Source organism: Piliocolobus tephrosceles, chromosome 15, assembly GCF_002776525.5.
Source record: "Piliocolobus tephrosceles isolate RC106 chromosome 15, ASM277652v3, whole genome shotgun sequence".
NCBI lineage: Eukaryota > Metazoa > Chordata > Mammalia > Primates > Cercopithecidae > Piliocolobus > Piliocolobus tephrosceles.
The window spans coordinates 87,309,649-87,332,367 of NC_045448.1; the positions used below are offsets into that span (position 1 = coordinate 87,309,649).

General features: G+C 45.9%; 1 protein-coding gene across 5 annotated transcripts in view; it reads right to left on the reverse strand.

The window, feature by feature from the left end:
* The window catches only part of REEP1 (receptor accessory protein 1), a 141,636-nt gene extending 119,128 nt beyond the window's left edge, over positions 1-22,508 (reverse strand). For 2 of the 5 annotated variants that reach the window (XM_031934160.1, XM_023224926.3), the window contains exon 1: positions 21,946-22,091. In XM_031934160.1, the coding sequence (XP_031790020.1) occupies positions 21,946-21,977 (32 nt within the window). In that variant the 5' untranslated portion in view covers positions 21,978-22,091. Of the gene's footprint in view, positions 1-21,945; positions 22,120-22,454 lie in introns of those variants that run through there. The other 3 variants (XM_023224924.3, XM_023224923.3, XM_023224925.2) reach the window with 3 other exon arrangements.
* Positions 22,509-22,719: the final 211 nt, after the last annotated feature.

Below are 22,719 nucleotides of genomic sequence, written 5' to 3' on the forward strand. Positions count from 1 at the left end.
AAAAAAAAAAAAAAAAAAAAAAAAAAAAAAAAAAATTTAGCTGGGTGTGGTGGCGGGTGCCTATAATCCCAGCTACTTGGGAGGCTGAGGTAGGAGAATCACTTGAATGCAGAGGCGGAGGTTGCAGTGAACCAAGATCATGCCATTGCACTCCAGCCTGGGCAACAAGAACGAAACTCTGTCTCAAAAAAAAAAAAAAAAAAAAAATCAAAAGGGCCAGGCGTGGTGGCTCACGTCCGTAATTCCAGCACTTTGGGAGGCTGATGCAAGCAGATCACCTGAGGTCAGGAGTTCGAGACCAGCCTGGCCAACATGGTGAAACCCTGTCTCTACTAAAAATATAAAAATTAGCTGGGCGTGGTGGTGCATGCTTGTAATCCCAGCTACTCAGGAGGCTGAGGCAGGAGAATCATTTGCACCCAGGAGGTGGAGGTTGCAGTGGGCCTAGATTGTGCCATTGCACTCCAGCCTGGGCGACAAGAGTGAAACTCCATCTCAAAAAAAAAAAAAAAAAAATCAAAAGGAGACCATGGTTTCCAGCAGTATCAGACAAAATACCCTGACTTACCGTCCTACTGAAAACAATGAAAAATTCTGGATTCAAGGGAGGTGTAAATCTTTTGCCAAGTGGTTGAGTTTGGCATCACCAATTGTGAGATGGTCTGACACCCTGACCTCCTGATAGGAGGCGGTCGAGGATGTACCTCCTCATCAACGTGGTGGAGTTGCCACAATTGTCAGACCTGGGTCTAATCATTAGGACAAGTCTGACACATGCAAAACACTCTCCACACAGCCGACCCGGACTCTTCAATAAATCGGGGCAACTGTTCCAGGTTGGTCAAAAGACATAACAGCCAAATTCAATGTATGAACTCTAACTGCATCCAAATAGAAACAGGAAAAAAACAAAACAAAACAAAACAAAAAAAATCAACAAAGGATTTTTTACAAATTCGGGTTAATCTGAATATGGGCCTCATGTTGGATAAAGGTGTGGAATTAGAGTAGAATTTCTTAGGGTGGTAATGGTTTTTGACGGTACAGAGCAGTGAGTGATTCTTAAAGTATAATCTACAGACTCTTAGGGGATCTCAAGACCCTTTCAGGGGATCCCTAAAACCCCTTCAGAGAGTCCATGAGGTCAAAACAATTTCAACAATATTACCAAGACATTTGCCTTTTCACTATGGTGCAAATCCAATGAAAGGTAAAACTGCTGCTAGTACGTTGCATGAATCAGGGCAATAGCACCATACCCCACCTGTCATCACTGTGTTCTTCACCACAATATAACAGGGAAAAAAAATCCTGTTCCATTTAAGAATGTCATAGATGATATAGTCAAAATCATCATTTTCATTAAATCCAGACCCTTGAGTACAGATGTTCTTATCATTCTGTGATGAAATAAGAAGCACTCATACAGTGTTTCTGCTGCATACTAAAGTATGATGATTGTCTAGAGGAAAAGCACTTGTGTCATTGAGTTGTGTGCTGAATTATCCCCTTTTTCATGGAACACCACTGTTATTTGAATGACTGATGAACAACAGTTATTCAGACCTGGGTATCTTGCAATCCTTTTCTAGAAAAATGATTGATATCATCAGAAAAAACAAATAGTACTTGTTGCCAATGATAAGTTTTGAGATTTTTATGCAAAAATTAGAATTTTGGACATTTTTATCCACTACCATTAACTTAACAGTATCCCAATATTTGAAGGCATTTCTGATGAAATCAACAGTGATATTAACGCATACGGATTTTGGATATAATATAACAAAATGTGCCAACATTTGAAGATCTGCATCTATTTGGTGAACCAACAGTTTCCAAATGACCAACGCATAATGCTAAAAAATCATACAGAAAAGATCCAAACTATAAGATAGACCAACCCCCACTAATAAGCTTTCAGATTCCACACTGAAATTAACCTTGATACAAAAAAGACTTATAAAAATGTACAGTACTCTCTTCTTGACTGTTTTTTTTTTTTTTTTTCCTTTTTTTCTGGAAAAAGTTGTTTTCTGTTTTTGTTTTTTTTTTTTTGAGATGGAGTCTCGCTCTGTCGCCCAGGCTGGAGCGCAGTGGCGTGATCTCAGCTCACTGCAACCTCCGCCTCCTGGGTTCAGCAATTTTCCGCCTTAGCCTCCCAAGTAGCTGGGATTACAGGTGCCCACCACCACACCTGGCTAATTTTTGTATTTTTAGTAGAGACGGGGTTTCACCATGTTGGCCAGGCTGGTCTCAATCTCCTGACTTCAGGTGATCCACTTGCCTTGGCATTCCAAAGTGCTGGGATTACAGGTGTGAGCCACTGCACCTGGCCAAGAACTACAAGTTTGAGAACCACTGGTATAGAAGAGTAATCTTGTCCTTGAGTGACACACTTTAGTATTTGGGGTGAGGTAGCATGATGTCTGCAGCCTCCTTTCAGATGGTTAGACGAGGAAAACGTTTGTATTTATACAAAAAAAGATGGAGTGGATGTGCCAAGATAAGAATAACGCAAGTATTTATCATACTGTTCTTTCAACTTTTATATGGGTTTCCAAACAAAACAAAAAGTGTAATCAATATAAATAACATTTGTAAACATATTGATATTCGATATCAGTGTAAAATGTTTTAAAGGCCAAAAGCAAAGTCAAAGTGGAACCCTAGAAAGGTAAATTAAGGGCACTTGCTAACTGAAGCATTGAATTTCAAATTACAGGGCTTGACAGAGTGTCAAGTACAGGAGACACAGTCCAGGGCAATGCTTCTTAAACTTCTTAACACACAGATTCCTGGGCCCTAACCTCAGGTATTCTCATTCAGTAGGTCTGGAGGAGGCGAGGTTGAGAGTTTATAGTTCTATTAAACTCCCAAGTGAGGTAATGGTATGGTCCCCAGACCACATTTTGAGTAACACTGACCCAGGGCATCCTTCTATAAAGCTTGGACCGTGGTATGGATTAAATTGTTGCTCAAAAAGATACGTTGAAGTCCTAACCCCCAATACCTGTAAATGTGATCTTACTTAAAAATAGGGTCTTGGCCAGGCACAGTGGCTCACGCCTGTAATCCCAGCACTTTGGGAGGCCGAGATGGACAGATCACTCGAGGCCAGGAATTAGAGACCAGCCTGGCCAACATGGCAAAACCTCATCTCTACTAAAAGTACAAAAATTAGCTGGGCATGGTGGTGTGCACCTGTGGTTCCAGCTACTTGGAAGGCTGAGGTATGAGAATCACTTGAACCCAGGAGGCAATGGTTGCAGTGAGCCAAGATCGTGCCACTGCACTCCAGCCTGGGCAACAAATGAGACTCTGCCAAAGAAGAAAAGACAAGAAAAAGAAAAGGGTCTTTTCAGATATAACCAAGCTAAGGTGAGATCATTAGGTTAGGGTAGCCCCTACTCCAATATGACTAGTGCCCTTATAAAAGAGGAAAAGAGACAGACACAGGGAGAACACCATGTGACAACCGAGGCAGAGATTAAAGTGATGCATTTACAAACCAAAAAAGGGCGAGGCTTGCTGACAACCTCCAGAAGCTAAGAGAAAGGCAGGGAACAGATTCTTCTCTACAGCCTTCAGAGAGAGCATGGTACACCCCGATTTAAGACTTCCAGTCTGCAGAACTGTGAGAGAATAAATTTTTGTCAGTTTAAGCCACGCAGTTTGTGGCACTGTGTGCTAGCAGCACTAGGAAACTAATTCAGATCTCAAAGCACTGCGTCATCAGTAAAAGGGCGAAGAGAGAGAAGCCTGCTGCAATCGCTAAAGGTTAAAGTAAAACCACCCATTCTCTAGTCATGGCAGCAGGTGAGGAGGAAACCATATTTCCCCTGAAAACTTGTAACCATTAACGTCACCCTCACATAAGTTTGCAGCCCAAATTTACACTACCCACGTGGTCAAAATTTTAAAATCTCAAGAAATTACTTTTCAGTAGTCCAATATTAGTAGTCTCCCTAGACACCTAACCGAAGCAAATGCAAATCTTCCCTGGAAGAATTCACCTTTGACCCAGGCCTAAAGAACTCCTGCAGATAAAATCCCAAGGAATACAAGCTCACAGTGAAAAAAAAAAAAAAAAGAAAAAATTACAAAACACATAACGCACCTTGATTGGGAGCCACCAGAAAAAACAGATCTAAATTGTCCCTGAAAAATAGTTTAGATGCTAGAATTATCAGACTCCGAACATAACATAGATATGTTTAATATGTTTAAAGGAATAAAAAGGAATTTAAAAGATGTAGAAGGAACAGACATCATAAAATATGGTCAGTTTTGAAACAGAACTAAATAGAATTTCTAGAATCTGATAATTAAAAAATTGTAAATCAACAAATATGTTTAGCAGCTGATTAGACATGGCTAAAGAGTCAGATGTGCACACAATTATTAATAATGCAGCAATGACAGAAAAAGAAATCAGGAATAAGAAATGAAGAGACATTTTTTTTTGTTTTTAGATGGTTTCACTCTTGTTGCCTGGGCTGGAGTGCAGTGTGGCATGATCTCGGCTCACTGCAACCATTGCTTCCTGGGTTCAAGCGATTCTCCTGCCTCAGCCTCCTGAGTAGCTGGGATTACGGGTGCCCATCACCAAGTCCGGCTAATTTTTGTATTTTGTAGAGACAGGGTTTTGCCATGTTGACCAGGCTGGTCTCCAACTCCTGACCTCAGGTGATCCGCCCACCTCGGCCTCCCAAAGTGCTGGGATTACAGCTGTGAGCCACTGTACCAGGCTGAAGTGAAGAGACTTGAAAGACAGAGTAGGAACATCTAACACATGTCTAATGAGAGTGCTAGAAGAAGAGGGAAGGAATAGGGTGCAGAAGCAATATTGTTAACTGTAAATAAATTTGAAAAATTACAGAAATGAATTAAGTCCTAAAATAATATTGATCCAAAAAGATCAAATAAACCTATAACCATTAAATAAATTGAATCAGTAGTTTAAAATCTTCCTGTTGAAAAAGCCCCTGGCTCTGAGGATTTTACTGGCAAATTCTACTAACCTTTTAAGAAAGACATCCAATATTACACACACTATCTCAGAGTGTAGAAAAAGATGAGATACCCCCAACTTAGTTTATGAGGCTAGCACAATCTTGATACCAAAACCATACAAAAGTGACATAGCCAATACCACTCACAAACATAGCTTTAAAAAAATCCTAAATATTAGCGAATCTCCTCCAGGATCATTTTAACTAGAAAAAAGCAAAAACAACTTTATGACCAAATTGGGTTTATCCAGGAAGGCAAGTTTGGTTTCATGGTAAAATTAATTAATGCAATTTACCACTTAGACTAAAGACCAAAAAGAAAACATCGTCTCAATGAAAGCATTAGATAAAATATAATATCATTAATTGGCCAGGCACGGTGGCTCACGTCTATAATCCCAGCACTTTGGGAGGCCAAGGCGGGAGGATCATGAGGTCAGGAGATCGAGACCATCCTGGCTAACACGGTAAAACCCCGTCTCTACTAAAAATACAAAAAAATTAGCCGGGCATGGTGGCAGGCGCCTGTAGTCCCAGCTACTCCGGAGGCTGAGGCAGGAGAATGGTGTGAAGCCAGGAGGCGGTGGAGCTTGCAGTGAGCGGAGACCACACTACTGCACTCCAGCCTGAGTGACAGAGCGAGACTCCATCTCAATAAATAAATAAATAAATAAATAAATAAATAAATCATTCATTATTAAAACTCTTAACAAACTATCACTTGAGAGTAACAAAGTATATTTCTGAAAACCCTACAGCAAGCATGATACTTTATAGGAAAATGTTGAAGCATTCCTTTTTAAGTCGGGAACAAGATGAGTATCTGCCTCACTAATTTTAGTCATCATGCACTGGGAATCCAAACCAGGGCAAAATGGGGAAATAAAAAAGAATAATGACCAGAAAGGCATAACGCTGCACTATTCTCAAATGACATGACTAGTTATCTGGAAAACCAAAAAGAATCTACAGGTAAGCAAGGTTGTATTCTTCCAACAGTTGGAAGATGAAATTTTATTAAGATAATAAATACACTGGCATGTACAAATATCAAATACCTTGGAATAAATCTAACAAATGATGTGTATGACATTTATAGCAAAATTACAAAATTTTATTGAAAGTCATTAAAGAAGACCCAAATAAATAAAGGCAGACACCATATTTATGGAGTGCAACAAACACATTAAGAACATCGGCTGGGCACGGTGGCTCACGCCTGTAATCCCAGCACTTTGGGAGGCCAAGGCGGGAGGATCATGAGGTCAGGAGATCGAGACCATCCTGGCTAACACGGTAAAACCCCGTCTCTGCTAAAAATACAAAAAAATTAGCCGGGCATGGTGGCAGGTGCCTGTAGTCCCAGCTACTTGGGAGGCTGAGGCAGGAGAATGGCGTGAACCCCAGAGGCAGAGGTTGCAGTGAGCCAAGACCGTGCCACTGCACTCCAGCCTGGGTGACAGAGCAAGACTCCGTGTCAAAAAAAAAAAAAAAAAAAAAGAACATCAATATTAGCCAGGCATGGTGGCTCATGTCGGTAACCCCAGCACTTTGGGAGGCCGAGGTAGGAGGACTGCTTGAGGTCAGGAGTTGGAGGCCAGCCTGGGCAACAGAGACAGAACCTGTCTCTAAAGATAAAAAATTGTTTTTTGACAGAGTCTTGCTCTGTCACCCAGGCTGGAATGCAGTGGCACCATGACAGCTCACTGCAGCCTTGACTTCCTGAGTTTAAGCAATGCTTCCACCTCAGCCTCCTGAACAGCTGGGACCACAGCTACTCTTGACCTCCTGGGTGCAAGAGATTCTTCTGCCCTGGCTCAGCCTCCCAAGTAACTGGGACCACAGGTGTGCGCCACTACGCCTGGCTAATTTTTGTATTTATTTTGGTAGAGAGGTTTTTAGCACGTTGTCGAGGCTGGTCTCCAACTTCTGGACTCAAGGAATCCACCTGCCTCAGCCTCCCAAAGTGCTAGGATTACAAGCATGAGCCACTGCACCTGGCCCCCAATTTTTTAAAAAATTATCTGGGCATGGTGGTGAACATCTATAGTCATAACTACTTGAGAGGCTGAGACCAGAAGGATCCCTTAAGCTCAGGAATCTGAGGCTGCAGTGCACTCACCACTGCACTCACCACTGCACTTCAGCCTGGGCAATAGAGTGAGATGCTGTCTTAAAAAAATAAAAGGCCTCACACCTGGGAGACCAGGTGGAGGTAGGAGAATTGCTTAAGCTCAGGAGTTCAAGACTAGCATGGACAACATAGTGAGAACATAGTGAGACAATGTCTCTACAAAAAATCCAAAAATTAGCCAGGCACAGTGGCACACACCTGTGGTCCCAGCTACTTGGGAAGCTGAGCCAGGGCAGGAGAACCTCTTGCACCCAGGAGGTCAAGACTGCAGTGTGCCATGACTGTGCCACTGCACTCCAGCCTTGGCAACAGAACCAGACTCTGTCTCCAAAAATTAAAAATAAATAAAGAAAATCAATATTCTATTGTTTCATACATTCAACGCTAGTCCAATCAAAATCACAACAGATTTGTGTGCTTGTGTATGTGCTATAACACATAACTCTAAGCTAATTCTAAATATGTATTATGGGAGAGGAAAGCACTAAAGCAGGGCCCCCAACCTCTGGGCTGCAGACAGCGATGGAGACCGGAGACCGGTCTGTGGTCTGTTAGGAACCTGGTCACACAGCAGGAGGTGAGCAGCAGCATTACCACCTGAGCTCCACCTCCTGTCAGATCAGCAGCGGCATTAGATTCTCATAGGAGCAAGAATCCTATTGTGAACTGCGCATGTGAGAGACCTAGGTTGCACACCTCCTTATGAGAATCTAACTAATGCCTGATGATCTGAGGTGGACCAGTTTCATCCTAAAACTGCCCCCCAATGCCCATCCATGGAAAAATTGTCTTCTATGAAACCAGTCCCTGGTGCCAAAAATGTTGGGTACTACTACACTAAGGCACTCTTGAAGGAGAACAAGGTGGGGAACTTGCCATGCCAGACATCAAGATTTTTCATAAAGTTCTGGTAACTAACACAGCGTGGCACTGTGGCAGGCAGACGAACTATTCAATGGTACAGAATGAAGAGTCCAGAAACAGGCCTGCACATTATAGAAACTCACTTTATGATAGGGCCGGGCACTGCAGGTCTGAAGAGAAAGCATGAACTTTTGAATACATAGACCCAGGATAATTGGCTTTTCATGTGAAAAAAAAAAGAAAAAAAGAAAAAAAATTAGACTGCTGCTTCACATCATATATAAAAATCAACTCAAGATAGATTAAGAAATTAAATGTGAACAGAAAAACTAGAAAACTGCTAGGAGCAATATGGAAGAATAATTTCACAATTTTATTTTCCTAGGACACAAAAAGCACAAACTATAAGTGAAAAAAATGATGTCTATTGCATTAATATTAAGAACTTCTGGTTATCAACATAGACTCTAAAAGAGATGATAAAGTAAATCACACACTGGGAGAAGTCATTTGTAACACATAAATGACAGAAGTTTAGCATCCAGAAGAGTTAAAGAACTCCCACTAATCAATAAGATAAAGACAAGAGAAAAACTGGCAAGACTTGAGCAGGCACTTCACAGAAGAGAGAACATGAATGGCCAATAAACATATGAAAAGATGCTCAGTCTCAGGAGTGTTCAGGAAAATGCAAATTAAATCCATAAAGAGATTCCATTTGGTACCCATCAGACTGGCAAAAATTCTAAAGTGTGAGAATATCAAGTGATGGTAAAGACATGGTGCAAATGGAATAGCATCCACTGCTGAAAGAAAACAGTTTTGGAGAACAGTTTATGAAGAACAAATGGTGGAGCACTTGCCAAGCCCGACATCAATAATTTTTGTCAAGTTACGGTAATTACGACAGTGTGGTGTCGGTGCAGGGTCGGTCAAAGTGATCAACAGTACAGGATAAAAAGCCCCAGGATAGGCCCCTTTTTCTATGGAAACTTAATTTAGGTTATTTGGTCAAGTAGAAGATGCAATTATCTTCTGCCTCAGCCAGACTAACCCTAACAAAACCTGTGCAAAGGTACACCAGGAAACACACAAGAATGCTCACTGCAGCACTCTTTCGGAGAGAGTGCAAAAGAAAAATCTAGAACAACCTAAACATTCATCAAGAGTTCGCTTGATAGGTTACATAATTATCGCATATTCATACAATGAAGGTAGTGTTCTAGTTCTTAAACTGGCGATGAGTAAATGAGTGTTCACTGTACTATTATCCATTATCCCCTAACCACCTTTTCTTTATAAATAGTCTTTTCTATTGACTCATTTATTACTTTTTGCAAATCAAGGAGCCCAGAAACCGAGACAAAATAAGATGTTAGAAGCCAGGTGCAGTGGCTCACACCTATAATCCCAGCAACCTGGGAGGCTGAGGTAAGAGGATTGCTGGAAGACAGGAGCTCAAGGCTGAAGTGAGCTATGATGTTACCACTGTACTCCAATCTGGGCAACAGGATGAGATCCTGTCTTCTAAAAAAAAATTAAAACAGCTGGGTGCAGTGGCTCACGCCCGTAATCCCAGCACTTTGGGAGGCCAAGGCAGGAGGATCACGAGGTCAGGAGATCGAGATCATCCTGGCTAACACGGTGAAACCCCGTCTCCACTAAAAAGAAAAAATAAAAAAAATTAGCCGGGCGAGGTGGCGGGCACCTGTAGTCCCAGCTACTTGGGAGGCTGAGGCAGGAGAATGACGTGAACCCAGGAGGCAGAGCTTGCATTGAGCTGAGATCGTGCTACTGCACTCCAGCCTGGGCGACTGAGCAAGACTCTGTCTCAAAAAAAAAAAAAAAAAAAAAAAAAGGAAAAAATATATAAAAAGTAAATAAATAAATAAAAATAAAGATAAAGACGTTAGAACATCAGTGTTCCCTTGTGTATTTCCCCCTTTTTAGGTTTTTCTTAGATGAACTTCCCTCCGTCTAGAGGCAGTAAGAACTATGATCTTGGGTGTGGTCAGCTGAGTAATGGCCTGCAGATATCCAGGTCCTAATTCCTAAAACCTGTGACTGTTACCTTATAAGGCAAAAGGGACTTTGCAGGTAGAATTAAATTAAGGCTTTTGAGATGGGGAGATTATCCTTGATTATTCAAGTGGGCCCTATTTGATTTGTGATTAAATGTGATTAAATGTAATCACAAGTGTCCTAAGAGGAAGATGTAAGGGCAGAACAGAAGACAGTGTGATCACAGAAGCAGAGACTAGAGTAATGTAGCCACGAGGGATGCTGGCAGCCACCAGAAGCTGGAAGAAGCAAGGAATAGAGTGTCCCCTGGGACTTCCACAAGGAATCAGCCTTGCCAACATCTTGATTTTAGCTCCAAAAGAGTCATTTCAGACTTCTGACTTTCAGAACTGCAAGAGAACAACCTCTGTTGTTTTAAAACACTAAATTCATGGTTACCTGTTACAGCAGCAATCATAGACTAATACAGTGGGAAAGGATGCTTGACTTCACTCACCTCTTTGTCTCAGATTGCTTTCCACTTAGCACATGTCCTCTGCCTTCTCTTTTCTCCAACATTGGATGCCACAGTGTCCCCCGGGTAGGAAGACGAAGCAGTGGTTTAATTCCTTCATATGTAAGATGTACCACTTCCCCTGCTGAAAGGGTTTATCCCTACAATTTCCAACCAAAGCCAGACAAGTCATTCACACACACACCCACAAAATATCCACCCAATGGAAACAGCACTGGGCAGGCAGACGGACACTTGAACTCAAGTCCCTGTTTCCCAGTGACTGGCTATGTGACCTCATAAACTTCTCAAAGATGGAATCAGAACTTATACATCTTAATATCCCTGGTGCCCGGCGTGCGTCAAAAAAAATGAGCAGTACATCAATGAATAAATCGACCAAGCTATGAATCAATCAATCAATCAATCTTGAGCAAGGATAGAAGTCCTAATCACTGAAAAAGCTATTTTTAATAGTTATTCTCTCTCTCTTCCTCAACCAGTATAAGGAAAAGATTAAAATCATAAAGTTTTGGTCAGGCATGGTGGCTCATGCCTGTAATCCCAGCACCTTGGGAGGCCAAGGTGGGCAGATCACCTGAGGTCAGGAGTTCAAGACCAGCCTGGCCAAAATGGTGAAACCCCATCTCTATTAAAAATACAAAATTAGCCAGGCATGGTGGTGCATGCCTTTAATCCCAGCTACTCAGGAGACTGAGGCAGGAGAATCGCTTGAACCTGGGAGGCAGAGGTAACAGTGAGCCAATATCATGCCATTATAATCCAGCCTGGGCAACAAGAGCAAAACTCAGTCTCAAAAAAAAAATAAATAAATAAAGTTTTAGGGTTGGACAGTTTTAGGGTTGAAAGCCAGGAGCTCCCTGCCTCACAAGGCAGCCCAGTGCTGTCAGTGCCAACTACTGGAAACCTTTTCCTTCCAAAGAGCCAAAAATTTGTCTTCTAGCCACCCACTGATTCTAGTCCAATTATCTAACCATATAAAACAAGCTTGCTCTCTTTCCCACACTAAAACATTTTCAGAACATGGACACCTGGCCTTAAGTCTTGGCCTAGCCAATTAGGCTAGTGATTTTGACAGATCACCTATCTCTGTGGGTCCCCATCTTCCTCGTCTGTCGAACAAGGGCATGACATCACCAAGACTCCTTCTAGCTCTAAGACACGGTGTGAAAAACACCACCTTCTTGGTATTCAATCCTTCACCGTTTTAACCTATTCATTGGATTTTTAATGTCAACACTTTATTTTTTACTTCCAGAAGTGCTTCTCTTCCACATGGGCCTATTTCCCTCCCCCAGGTTATGCTGTTTTCTTTTATTTTCAGTTCTTTGCTTTATTTCTTTTTTTTATTTAAAAAAACTTATTCTAGGTCTCTAACTGGTAGCTCTATTATAGAAATAATATATATTACTAATATATGTATGCGCAAAGGCTGCTGGATGGGACAAGTTTGCCATCTTCTAAGAATAGTGAGGAGGCTGGAGCCGAGTGAGCGGGGGGGCACTGCCAGGTAAGGTCAGAGAGTAGGCAAGAGCCAGACTTTGTTGAGTGTTGTTGACAATGGTAAGGAGTTTGAGTTTTACTCTTAGTGAGATGGAGCAGTTTTTAAACAGCACGGGAAAGATGGCCTATCTTACTTTTTTTTTTTTTTTTGGAGACGGAGTCTCCCTCTGTCACCCAGGCTGGAGTGCAGTGGCACAATCTCGGCTCACCACAAGCTCTGCCTTCCAGGTTCACGCCATTCTCCTGCCTCAGCCTCCGAAGTAGCTGGGACTATAGGCACCCACCACCACACCCAGCTAATTTTTTGTATTTTTCGTAGAGACGGGGTTTCACTGTGTTAGCCAGGATGGTCTCAATCTCCTGATCTCATGATCCGCCTGCCCGCCTCAGCCTCCCAAAGTGCTGGGTTTACAGGCGTTAGCCATCGCGCCCAGCCCTACCTAACATTTTAATGAGATCACTGGAGGGACAGGAAAAGAAGCAGAGAAAACAGTCAGGAGGGTTTTCAATGGTCCAGGAGAGCAACGGTATTTGGTTGGTGGCAGTGGTGGAGGCGGGAATCATGGGTAGACAGGTGAGTATTTTAAAGGTGGAGCTAGGAGAACTTGCTGAAAAAGCCTGGATTCCACAACATGCAGCCTGAAGAGTGCACAGATCCTGCTGGATCCTGCAACTCCCTCAGGAGGGGCACATGTGGACTCGTGGTTCTCAACCTCACGTGCTCATGAGAAAAAGTCCTTGCATGTTCTTGGAAATCCAATGTGAATCTCCAGCATCAGCTGGCGAGGCTGACCAGCCTCTTTCTCAAGACGGGTCGTATTCCCTCTCCTCTGAGCAGCATGACCCATTCAGCCCAATATTCTGTCTGACAGGCATATCTTTGGCAGTGTAAGCCCCAGTTGTGACAAAACTAAATTTTACACTGATCACAATTAGGCAGCCCATCTGTGAAAGTAAGACAGGAGGCTGGGCCCAGTGACTCATGCCTGTAATCCCAGCACTTTGGGAGGCCGAGGTGAGGAATCATGAGGTCAGGAGATCGAGACCATCCTGGCCAACATGGTGAAACCCCGTCTCTACTAAAATACAAAAAATTAGCTGGGTGTGGTGGTGTGCACCCTTAGTCCCAGCTGCTCAGGAGGCTGAGGCAGGGGAATTGCTTGAACCCGTGAGGCGGAGATTGCAGTGAGCCGAGATGGTGGCACTGCACTCCAGCCTGGCGACAGAGTAAGACTCCATCTTAAAAAAGAAAAAAAAGAAAGTGAAACAGGAGGACTCCTTTGACCCCTCTGTGGGACTTGTGACAGGGGTGTGGCTTGCTGACTCGGCCTGCAGTGCTCAAACCCCTTGCAGGAGGGGAAGCATGCAGGTGAGAGGGTGCCAGGGCTGGGGTGAGCACTTTTGGGCTCTGGTCCCCTGGCAGCATCTAGGGGTGTGTTACAATTAATGCTGTTTTAGCAGCTGCCATCTGCAGATGGCTGTTAACCAGCTCAGTGGAGAGTCACGGTGACAGTCTTTTACACCCTGCCCTCTTGGCCCCCATGTTCTTGTCCAGCATCCAGGAAGAATCAGGTCACACAGACTTGAAGAATGGTGAATGCAGAGATTTTATTGAGTGATGGAGGTGGCTCTTAGCGAGATGGGGAGCTGGAAAGGGGATACAGCGGGAAGATAATCTCCCCCTGGAGTGTGGCCATCCCTGGCCAAACTCCTCTCAATGTTCCAGTGCTTCTCTTCTCTCCTCTGCCACGCCACTCTGCTTCTCTGCCAGTGGAGTTTGGGGTTTTTATGGGTACAGGATGTGGAGTGTGACGGGCCAGAGTGGTTTTGGAAAAAGCAACATTTGGGCGGGAAAACAGGGATAACTGTTCTCACTTAGGGCCGCAGTTTCCAGGCTTGAGGGTGGGGCCTTTGCCAGGGAACTGCCCTCTTCTACCCAGTATTTTCCTGCCTTCTGTCCATATCAAAAGGTTCTTGGTTGGGCACTGGGTTGACAGAGTCCAGGCATGCTATTTAGAACTCATCATAAAAAGTTGGGGTCAGAACCTCTCAGAACCAGAAAGCATGAACCACAGTTTAGCACAAATGGTGGCTTGAGATTGAATCTCGGGTCCCAGGTCCACAGGCAATAATGAGAACCTCAGGCAAGTCCATCTCTTTTCAATTCACAGGGGACATGATGGCACCCTGTCTCCTGACTCAGCCCTTCTCAAGTTTTATGGGGATCTTGTTAAAATGCAGATTCACTAGGCCTGGGACTCTGCATTCCTAACTACTCCAGTAATGCCAATGCTGCGGTGCACAGACCACACTTTGAGGAGTGAGGTCTTGACTCATTCACCATCCAACATGCACTCGCTGGGCACCTACTGCATATAAGAAACTGTGAGGGAAACGAAGCAGATGTGGTCTGTAAGGAGATATCAATGCACAGACCACCACAGCACCAGGAACAAAGTGACAATGCCACTCTGGGGACCCATAGGACAGAAATCTTTCTTGGTTAGGGGACCTAAGGGAGGCTTCATGGAGAAAGGTAGAGACACATATGGAGAGTGTAGTGAAAGCCAGAGGGCACCTTCCAAGGTTTTAGCTATGGAATGGCATCAGCTCTTTGTAATTGCTAATTTCTCCTCAGACTTAAGACCTCCTTTCTTGACTCACAAACAGAATAAAGGGACTAAAAGGGAAGTGAGAGAGATATTTCCAGTGTAGAGATTGAAGGAGTATGTCAGGATTCTCCCAGTTTCACAATACCGTATTATGCCAAGGACATATCTGTGTTTGCAAAGCTGGCTAGGAGTCATTCACTCAACATATATGGTGGTCATTAGGGCTGTTCTTTAGTGAGGAGTGTAATTCCCCACCCCCTTTGAATTCAGGTTTGGCCAATGACATGTGAGCAGAAATGGCAAGTTATCATCTCCAGGGGCTGGTACTTATCAGCCGGTATGTGACTCTCTATTTTTCTCTCCCTACCACAGTGAACTGTGGTGTGTGTGTGTGTTTGTGTGTGTGTGTGTTTTGAGACAGGGTATCACTCTGTTTCTCAGGCTCAGTGCAGTGGCGTGATCTTGGCTCACTGCAACCTCCAGCTCCCGGGCTCAAGTGATCCTCCCACCTCATCCTCCAAGTAGCTGGAACCACAGGTGCACACCACCATGCCCAGCTAATTTTTGTATTTTTTTTCTGTAGAGATGGGGTTTTGCCATATTGCCCAGGCTGGCCTCAAACTCCTGGGCTCAAGTGATCTGTTCACCTCTGCCTCCCAAAGTGCTGGGATTACATGGTGAGCCACTGTGCCCAGCCAGAATCCTAATGTCTTATGATAATAAGACAAAGGAAACCCAGGCAGCCTGGGACTCTGAGTGAATATGATAAGCAGAGTACCCCTGCCAACCCACAGTGAACAGGCTGCAGAAAGCAAGAAATAAACCTTTGTTTTCTTGAGCCACTGGGATTTAGGAGTTGTTACTGCAGCATGCTCTAGTCCATCCTAACAACAAATATTTAATTGATTATAAGCACCATTTAAAGTTTTCATTCTAGGATATGCGACAGCTCATGGCATCAAAAAAGCAGCTGTAGGAACTGGGGCCTGAGCCACCAAAACCAAGACTCTCTTGTGCCAGCCTCTTTCTCTCACCCAAGTCTCATCTCCATTTATTTTTGCTTTGCTATATTCTCCACTTTTGCTTATGGACTTTCTCCACGTATGCCAGGGGGTTTAGATGCCTCAGCCCTAACTTCGTATCTTTCCAACTCTGGGCCCCATAGGCAAGGCTATTCTCCCTCAGCTCCAAATCAAGAAACCCTGGGGAAGGATCTCAGTTTGGATCACCTGCCCACCTCTGGACCAATGTCCATGCCCAGGGAAATGCATATCTAGCCCTGGGTCACATGCTGACTTTTGTGGCTGAGTGGAGGGAGGCAGGATGGAGCATGTTACCAGAAGGGAATGGAAAACTAGTTTTGCAGCCCAAAGTACTATCCAGAGTCCCATACAAAGAGGAGGGAAGGATATACACACATAAGTATGCAGGAAAATGTCTAAGACAGACTTTAACTGAGCTGTGATCAGTGAAAGGAAAAAAAAATGGGGAGGGAATGTAGTATACGCTATGCATGATAGTCCTAAGAGGAAAGAGAAGCAGGGCAAGACGGCTAGGCTGGACAGCTCCCTACAGTAGCAACAGGAGGCACCTTTGTCCTAGAACTGCCAGGTGACTGACAAGGCCACAGGGAGAGGGAGAGATGGGATGTCAGGAGGAGATGTTAACTCAAATAACAGATGCTCTCTGTTTACTAATCTAGTAAATCTGACAATGGCGCAAACCTTTTCTGATCAGGAATAAGCTAAGTCCGGAAGAGCAAATACTGAACCAACACATGTGCCCCATCGCTATCTTCCCTGCATAAAGCAGTCTTGGGACTCCTTCCCCACTGAGCCCAATTCAGCTTCTTGCTCCTCAAGACAGTGTCCTAGGCAGCCTCACATTAATCAAAAGAGATGAACCTCACTTGCCATCTCTGGTCTGGGTACCCACGCATGCTTGAAGGCCTATACCAAATTACCTTTTAAGACTCCTGAAATCCCTACTGTGTGCGGGTCCTTGATCTATATTTCCTTGATCTATATTTCAAGTTGGTCCTTGATCTATATTTTCTTTTTCCCTGTATTCCCAGGGAAGCCCTGGTGTGACTTAAAAAACCCAAAATGAAAATAATGTGCTTCCGTACAAAGACAGATGAGATCTGAAAATTCAGAATAAATACTCTGAATATAATGATCCAACTTCCAGTTCCTCAAGAATCCCAATTCCCTTCCCAAGTCCTAGAATCGAGAGGAAAACATCCTCAGTGTCCAAGTGCACCCTCTCTTACTTCTTATTGGGGGTTGGAAAAACTCCCCCAGACTAAGAATTCTGGTAACCAGCTGGGCATGTGTGTGGCTCATCCCTGGCAGTGAAATTCCAAAGGTATCACGTGCTATGGCTGCTGCACTGCCGTGTCTCTCCTTTCCCTAGCCTCCCGAACTTCCCTGGAAACACACATATACACACTCACTCACATACACTCACATGTACACAAAACAGCAGCCTCACTAAGTGGCCAAAGAGGGCCTGACTCCCACTTCCCTCATTCTCCCCAGGGCTCCTCCTTCCCTGACATAATACACCCTCCAAAAAAGATAGCTGGCTTCAGAAGGAAGCGGGGAGACTGACCCAGTAATAACCAGGTGAGACCCTCCCTTGTCAGCTAACCTCTAATAAGACACAGCGGGAAGAAGTGCATGAAAGCTACTTCTCAGCAGGTAGGCAGGGTTAGCAAACAAAGAAACCGGGCAGCTCCACAGCAGAGAAATCTAAGCTGGTATTCTTCACTTCCTTGAGGATACTCCTCCTGTTTATAAATAAACATGATGCATACAGGCCAGCTGGGGAAGGAAGGGACCTAGAGGAACACTGACTCCTGGAGCTCTAAGGACCTGCAGGGTGACTGTGGCCAAAAACCTGTCTCTTAGACAGGGAGCTGGCCCAGGTGGGTGGGAGTCGGCCTTAGCACTGTGGCAGTGGCTCAGGTCAGCACTGGGACTAGAACCCATGTCTGCTGCCTACTAGCCCAACATCTTTCCTTTCACAGTTCAACGGAAACATTTACCCAGCTCCCACAGTGTACTACAGCACGGTGCCAGGAAATCAATCCTCAACCAACTGGAACCCTCCATTAACTGAATCAGTTTCCTGCACGCCACATTTTAAAAAGCAGGCCCCAAAGAAAGGCTAGGTTATATTTAAGGGTTTACGATCTTTTCTTTTCTTTTTTCCATTTGTTTTGCAACAGTTGGGGAACATCTTGAGGACAATCCACATTCCTCCCAGCCCCATCCATTTTCATATCCCTGACCCAGGACAGACTTCATGCTCCAAATCCCAGTCCTAGAACTTAGCCAGATCTTCAACTATCAAACTAAGACTCTGTCTTGATCATCACACTGTATTTTCTAAAAACTAATATTTTTAAAAATGTGCTATGTGGAAATAAAATGTTTTCTGCACAGCTGTTAGTTATTCAGAAAATTCTGTGGACTTAGAACTCTCTGTTCCCCATGTAGTGAGTTGGGGTTTTAGTCTACTAATCCCATAAGGGGTGAGAAGCTCTTGATCCGTTCAGCCAACGCTCTGGGCCTTGACCAAGACAATGAGGCAATATCTGCCCCTTAGAATAATGCTTCAAAATGGCATAGTCTTCCAAGAAGTCAGAGAGCAACGCTGGTGTCCCCCCTCCAAAAGGGTGCACAAAAATATGCTCTCCTCAGTTTGAAATTCATTCATGCCTAGACCTTGAGTTGTGTGTAAAGAAAATGAAAGGAGGCAAGCAGGCAAGTCCTAAATAAGTCCCTGTGTCCTATGAAGGTATCAACCAGGTTCTGAGTGCTATTGCACTGAGTATTTCTTCCTTAATTATTTACAGGCTGAGCCAAGGAAGTTAGGAGAAACACAACCAACCTTCACTCAGTGTATTAAGGTGCCAGGTACTTCGTGAAAGACCCATGGCAGGGGAAAAGAGGTTGTAAAGGGAAACAAGCCACAATCACTTTCTTCAAAATGCTCATGGCCAGTAGCAGCAGAGACATTCACAAGCACTGGTTGGCTGTCCCTGGAGGCCATCAGCTTGTCGTGATACCTCTGGTCGGATGGTTGGGACCACACAAAGACAGGAAGACACTCCCTCTCTATCCTCAGAACACAGTGATAGGTCTTCCTTACATGTGCCTTGATGTGACAGAGGCTTACAAAACCATAAAAAGACTGCTTACACAAAACGCAACTTGCAGATAAAACCATAGGATGCTCCCATGCGAGAGGTCTAGGGAGCTTGAAAGAGATCAATTTTTCAATTGGCAGTGGGGAGTGAAGGTGGAAAAAGCACTGGACTGGACTAAAAATCCAGAGCCTGTTTTCTTTACCAGCTCATCTTGTGTCCTTGGGCAAGGCACATTTCCTCTGCAGTTTTACAGATGAGGGGGAGGACTAGATCAGTTGTTTTTATTAGCAGTAAAACACATATATTTTTCTGAATTGTATTTTATCTAGAACCCCAATATATAAGACAAACAAAAAGGGAACTGCTTGGGTTGAATCAGAGATGAGGAGCCCACAGCCCATCTGCTCAGGCTGGGTGGCCCTCAGGGAACCCAGTTTGAAACCCGCAGGAGTAAATTAAGTCTGAGAGCCCCTTATAACCTCTCATAGGGTTCCTGGGGAGGACAGAAGGAGGGACTTATCATTGATTTAGTGCTCTCTGTGGTGCCTGGCAACTTATATATCAAGTGTCATGGAAATCTTTGCAACAGCAACATGAGGTGAACTAGCTGCGGATTAGCATCTGCTGTGATCTGAGTTGTGAACTGGGATCTTCTGGCAAGAGGCAAAACTGGGATTTGAACCACGGGTATTCTGACTCCAAATACGGTATTCCTCCGCTTGATAAGAAGTTCCTGAAGGTATGTGGAGTGTAGAATATTGGGCTGAATCAATAATATCCTTGAATTATAAATATATGTACGTATATGTATACAGGAAAATTTCTTGAAGAATATGCCCTCCATTATTATTATGAGTTATCTCTGTGTGGTGGAAATGTGGATGATTTTCCAGTTTATCTTTTCTAATTTTCCTGTCATGAACAAATATTGTCTTCACGGAACAGGTACTGCTTATTAAAAATGATGTTTATAATTCATAATCAATATGCTCATGCTGGGTTTCTACAGTGAATTAGGGACTGGGGGATAAGTGGTATCCCTGAGCTTTTGGACTTGATGGTGGAAATAACAGTCTCAAAGCCCATCAACTCTCCTTAGGCCACAGATAATTTAAATTCTCTGAAGTCTCAGTTCTGGGGAGTGTGGTTGTTTTAGAAAGCAACAGCAGGTCCCTGAGACACCTCCCAAATGTATGCCTCTCCTCTCCACCCTCATCAGTTGCCCGTTGTAAAAAAGGGGGAGGGGCTGGGCATGGCGGCTCACGCCTGTAATCCCAGCACTTTGGGAGGCCGAAGCGGGCAGATCACTAGGTCAGGAGTTCAAGACCAGCCTGGCCAATATGGTGAAACCCCATCTCTACTAAAAATACAAAAATTAGCTGGGTATGGTGGCGAGGGCCTGTAATCCCAGCTATTCGGGAGGCTGAGGCAGAAGAATCGCTTGAACCCAGGAGGCTAAGGCTGCAGTGAGCCAAGACTGTGCCACTGCACTCTCCAGCCTGGGGGACAGAGCGAGACAGTCAAAAACAAAAACGAAAAAAAAAAAAAAGTGGGGGGGGGGACGGAGGTGCTAATAAAACTAATGATAGTCACATGACCCAGGACCAGATGCCCTCACTCCCAGCCCAGCAGGACCTATAGAGAGCCCACCAGCCAGGCCAACGCAACTCTCCAGCCCCACCCTGAGGGCTCCCCAGAAGCCACTGGCAATATCGATCCCAGAGAGGAACCACCATCCTGATGGCAAGACCATGTTGGTCAGGCATGAGGCAGGGCAAGGTGTGTCAGCCACTTCCCTGTATTATTCATGTCAGCTCTGCCGGCAGAAATCTTCCAAATGTTTAACGTGCCACCTCAAGATGCAGCGCAAACCCCTCACAGTCAGGAACAGCTGTGGCGAGGCCTTCACGAAATGACTTGGGGACTGAGAGACACAGACACTGGCTTTGGGAGGAAAGCCCTGAATGGTGGCAGGAGACAATGCTGAGATCCACTTCATAAGGGAAAATCAGTAAAGAAGGGACGGGAGATGGGAGGTGTTTCAAAACGTGGGGAGTGATGGTGCACAATCACTGGGGTCTAGAGCCCCGCGTTCTCAGACAAAGAAAAATCCCGAGGTGCTTGCCACCCTCCTCCCTGCCTTAGAATCCCCACACCCATTTCAGCCCCTGCTAGCTAGAGCAGGTGGCAAATCTGTTCTGACTCAGGCCAGGACGGTTAGGGAAGAACAGGGACTGGAACAGCCACGTCTATCTCCAAAGGAGAATACATCCACCGGGGAAGCTCTTCAAACGCCTACGGGTCCTGGGGCTTGAAAGGGAAAATCGGCCCCCACGCCCACCCCCAATGACTTCACACAGACCTCACCCCAGATGACTCTGCGTTCTTCTGCAAGGCCCGGGAGGTGTCATCGCCACCATCCGGGTGGCTGTCACTTGAAAATTTCCCATGCACTGCTGGAGGTACCCGTCCCTGTCGCTCAAACCCCTGCAAAAAGAGTCGGAGCCGAGGGCTCCAGGCGTCTACTCCAAGATTCATATGCGTCTTCCCATGTCCCACCTGCCTTTGCCGCTGTCGATGTAGACACCAAAAAAGGAGGATTTTTCCAACCCCACTGGGAGTCCCGCCTCTGTCTCTCCCCACTTTCCGCGCTGACCCTCCAGGCAGCGCCCCTGGCTCGTCTGCGCTGTCCTTTCCACCTAACAAAAGCTGGGCGGCGGGCCGCGGCGCCGGGCGACCGCACATTTCTCCCAAAGGAGAGAGACGCGTGTCCCCGCGGCGCGCCCATTCGGGGCCTCTGCAAATCGACGGAGCTGGGGAACAAAGCGGCCGGGGCACGGCGAGACGCAGCCCCCACGGAACCCCCGCGCGCCCCAGCCCTCGCTGTCCCGGCCCAGCCCCCCGCAAGCGGCCGCCAGCTCCTGCTGCCTCCTGGGCAGCAGCCGCGTCCTGCGCCGCCCGTCCGCCCGCCGGCGTCCTGGGCGGCTACTGTACCTGCTAAATTTAGCTGCTCCGGGTATTAATAGCCGGAGCCACTGGGGCCGGGCGCTGCAGGGGCGCGCGCAGCCGGGGGCCGGGGGCGGGGAGGGAGGGGACGGAGGGGCGCGCAGGAGAAGGCCACTTACACCACCAGCCTGGAGATGATCCATGACACCATGGCGGGCGGGCGGGCGGGCGGGCGAGGCCCGGGCGGCACGGCTCGGCTGGGCTGCGGGCGGCGCGGGTGGCTGCGGCGCTCCGGGCACGTCTGTCCGCTCACGGCAGCCGCCGCCAGACTGAGCGCGCCCGCCGCCCTGCCCGGCGTTCGCGCGTTGGCGCAGCCGCGGCACGTTCTGGCGGCGGCTGCGGCCCCAGCCCCCCGGGGCTCGGCGGGCCGGCAGCGATTGGGCGGTGAGCGGGTCAGGGCACCCGCGGGCCCGCCCCGCCCGGCTAGCCCTGGCCCCCAGCTGAAGGCGGGCGGGTCCTGCGCGCGCCCCAGGGCATCGGCCCCGACAAGGGAACCCTGCGGCGGCCCCGTTTGCAGGGCAGGGAAACTGAGGTCCGAACTTGGACCTCGGGAATCTGTCTGCACCTGTCTAGGTAGGATGCTGTCATCCCTCATTCAAATAGTGCGTTCGCCTCATAAAGGGTTTACCTGGATCCAGACCTAACCTCTTCAGACTGTCCCCTGCTAAGCACTTTGTACATAAGAAACAAACCTGGGCGCTTGCCTCCCTACTTAAAATTCTACAGAGTCCCTATATCATCGTGGTACCTGCCTAGAACCGTGTTGCCAAGACCATTCCCCCAAATAGTCCTCTAGCTCTTTTCCCTCCGGGTATCTTGGACTCGAATATTTGCTGTTTCTTTTTTCCCTGTCTGTACATGCCATGCCTCATGGTCCTGCCTTGGTTTGATTC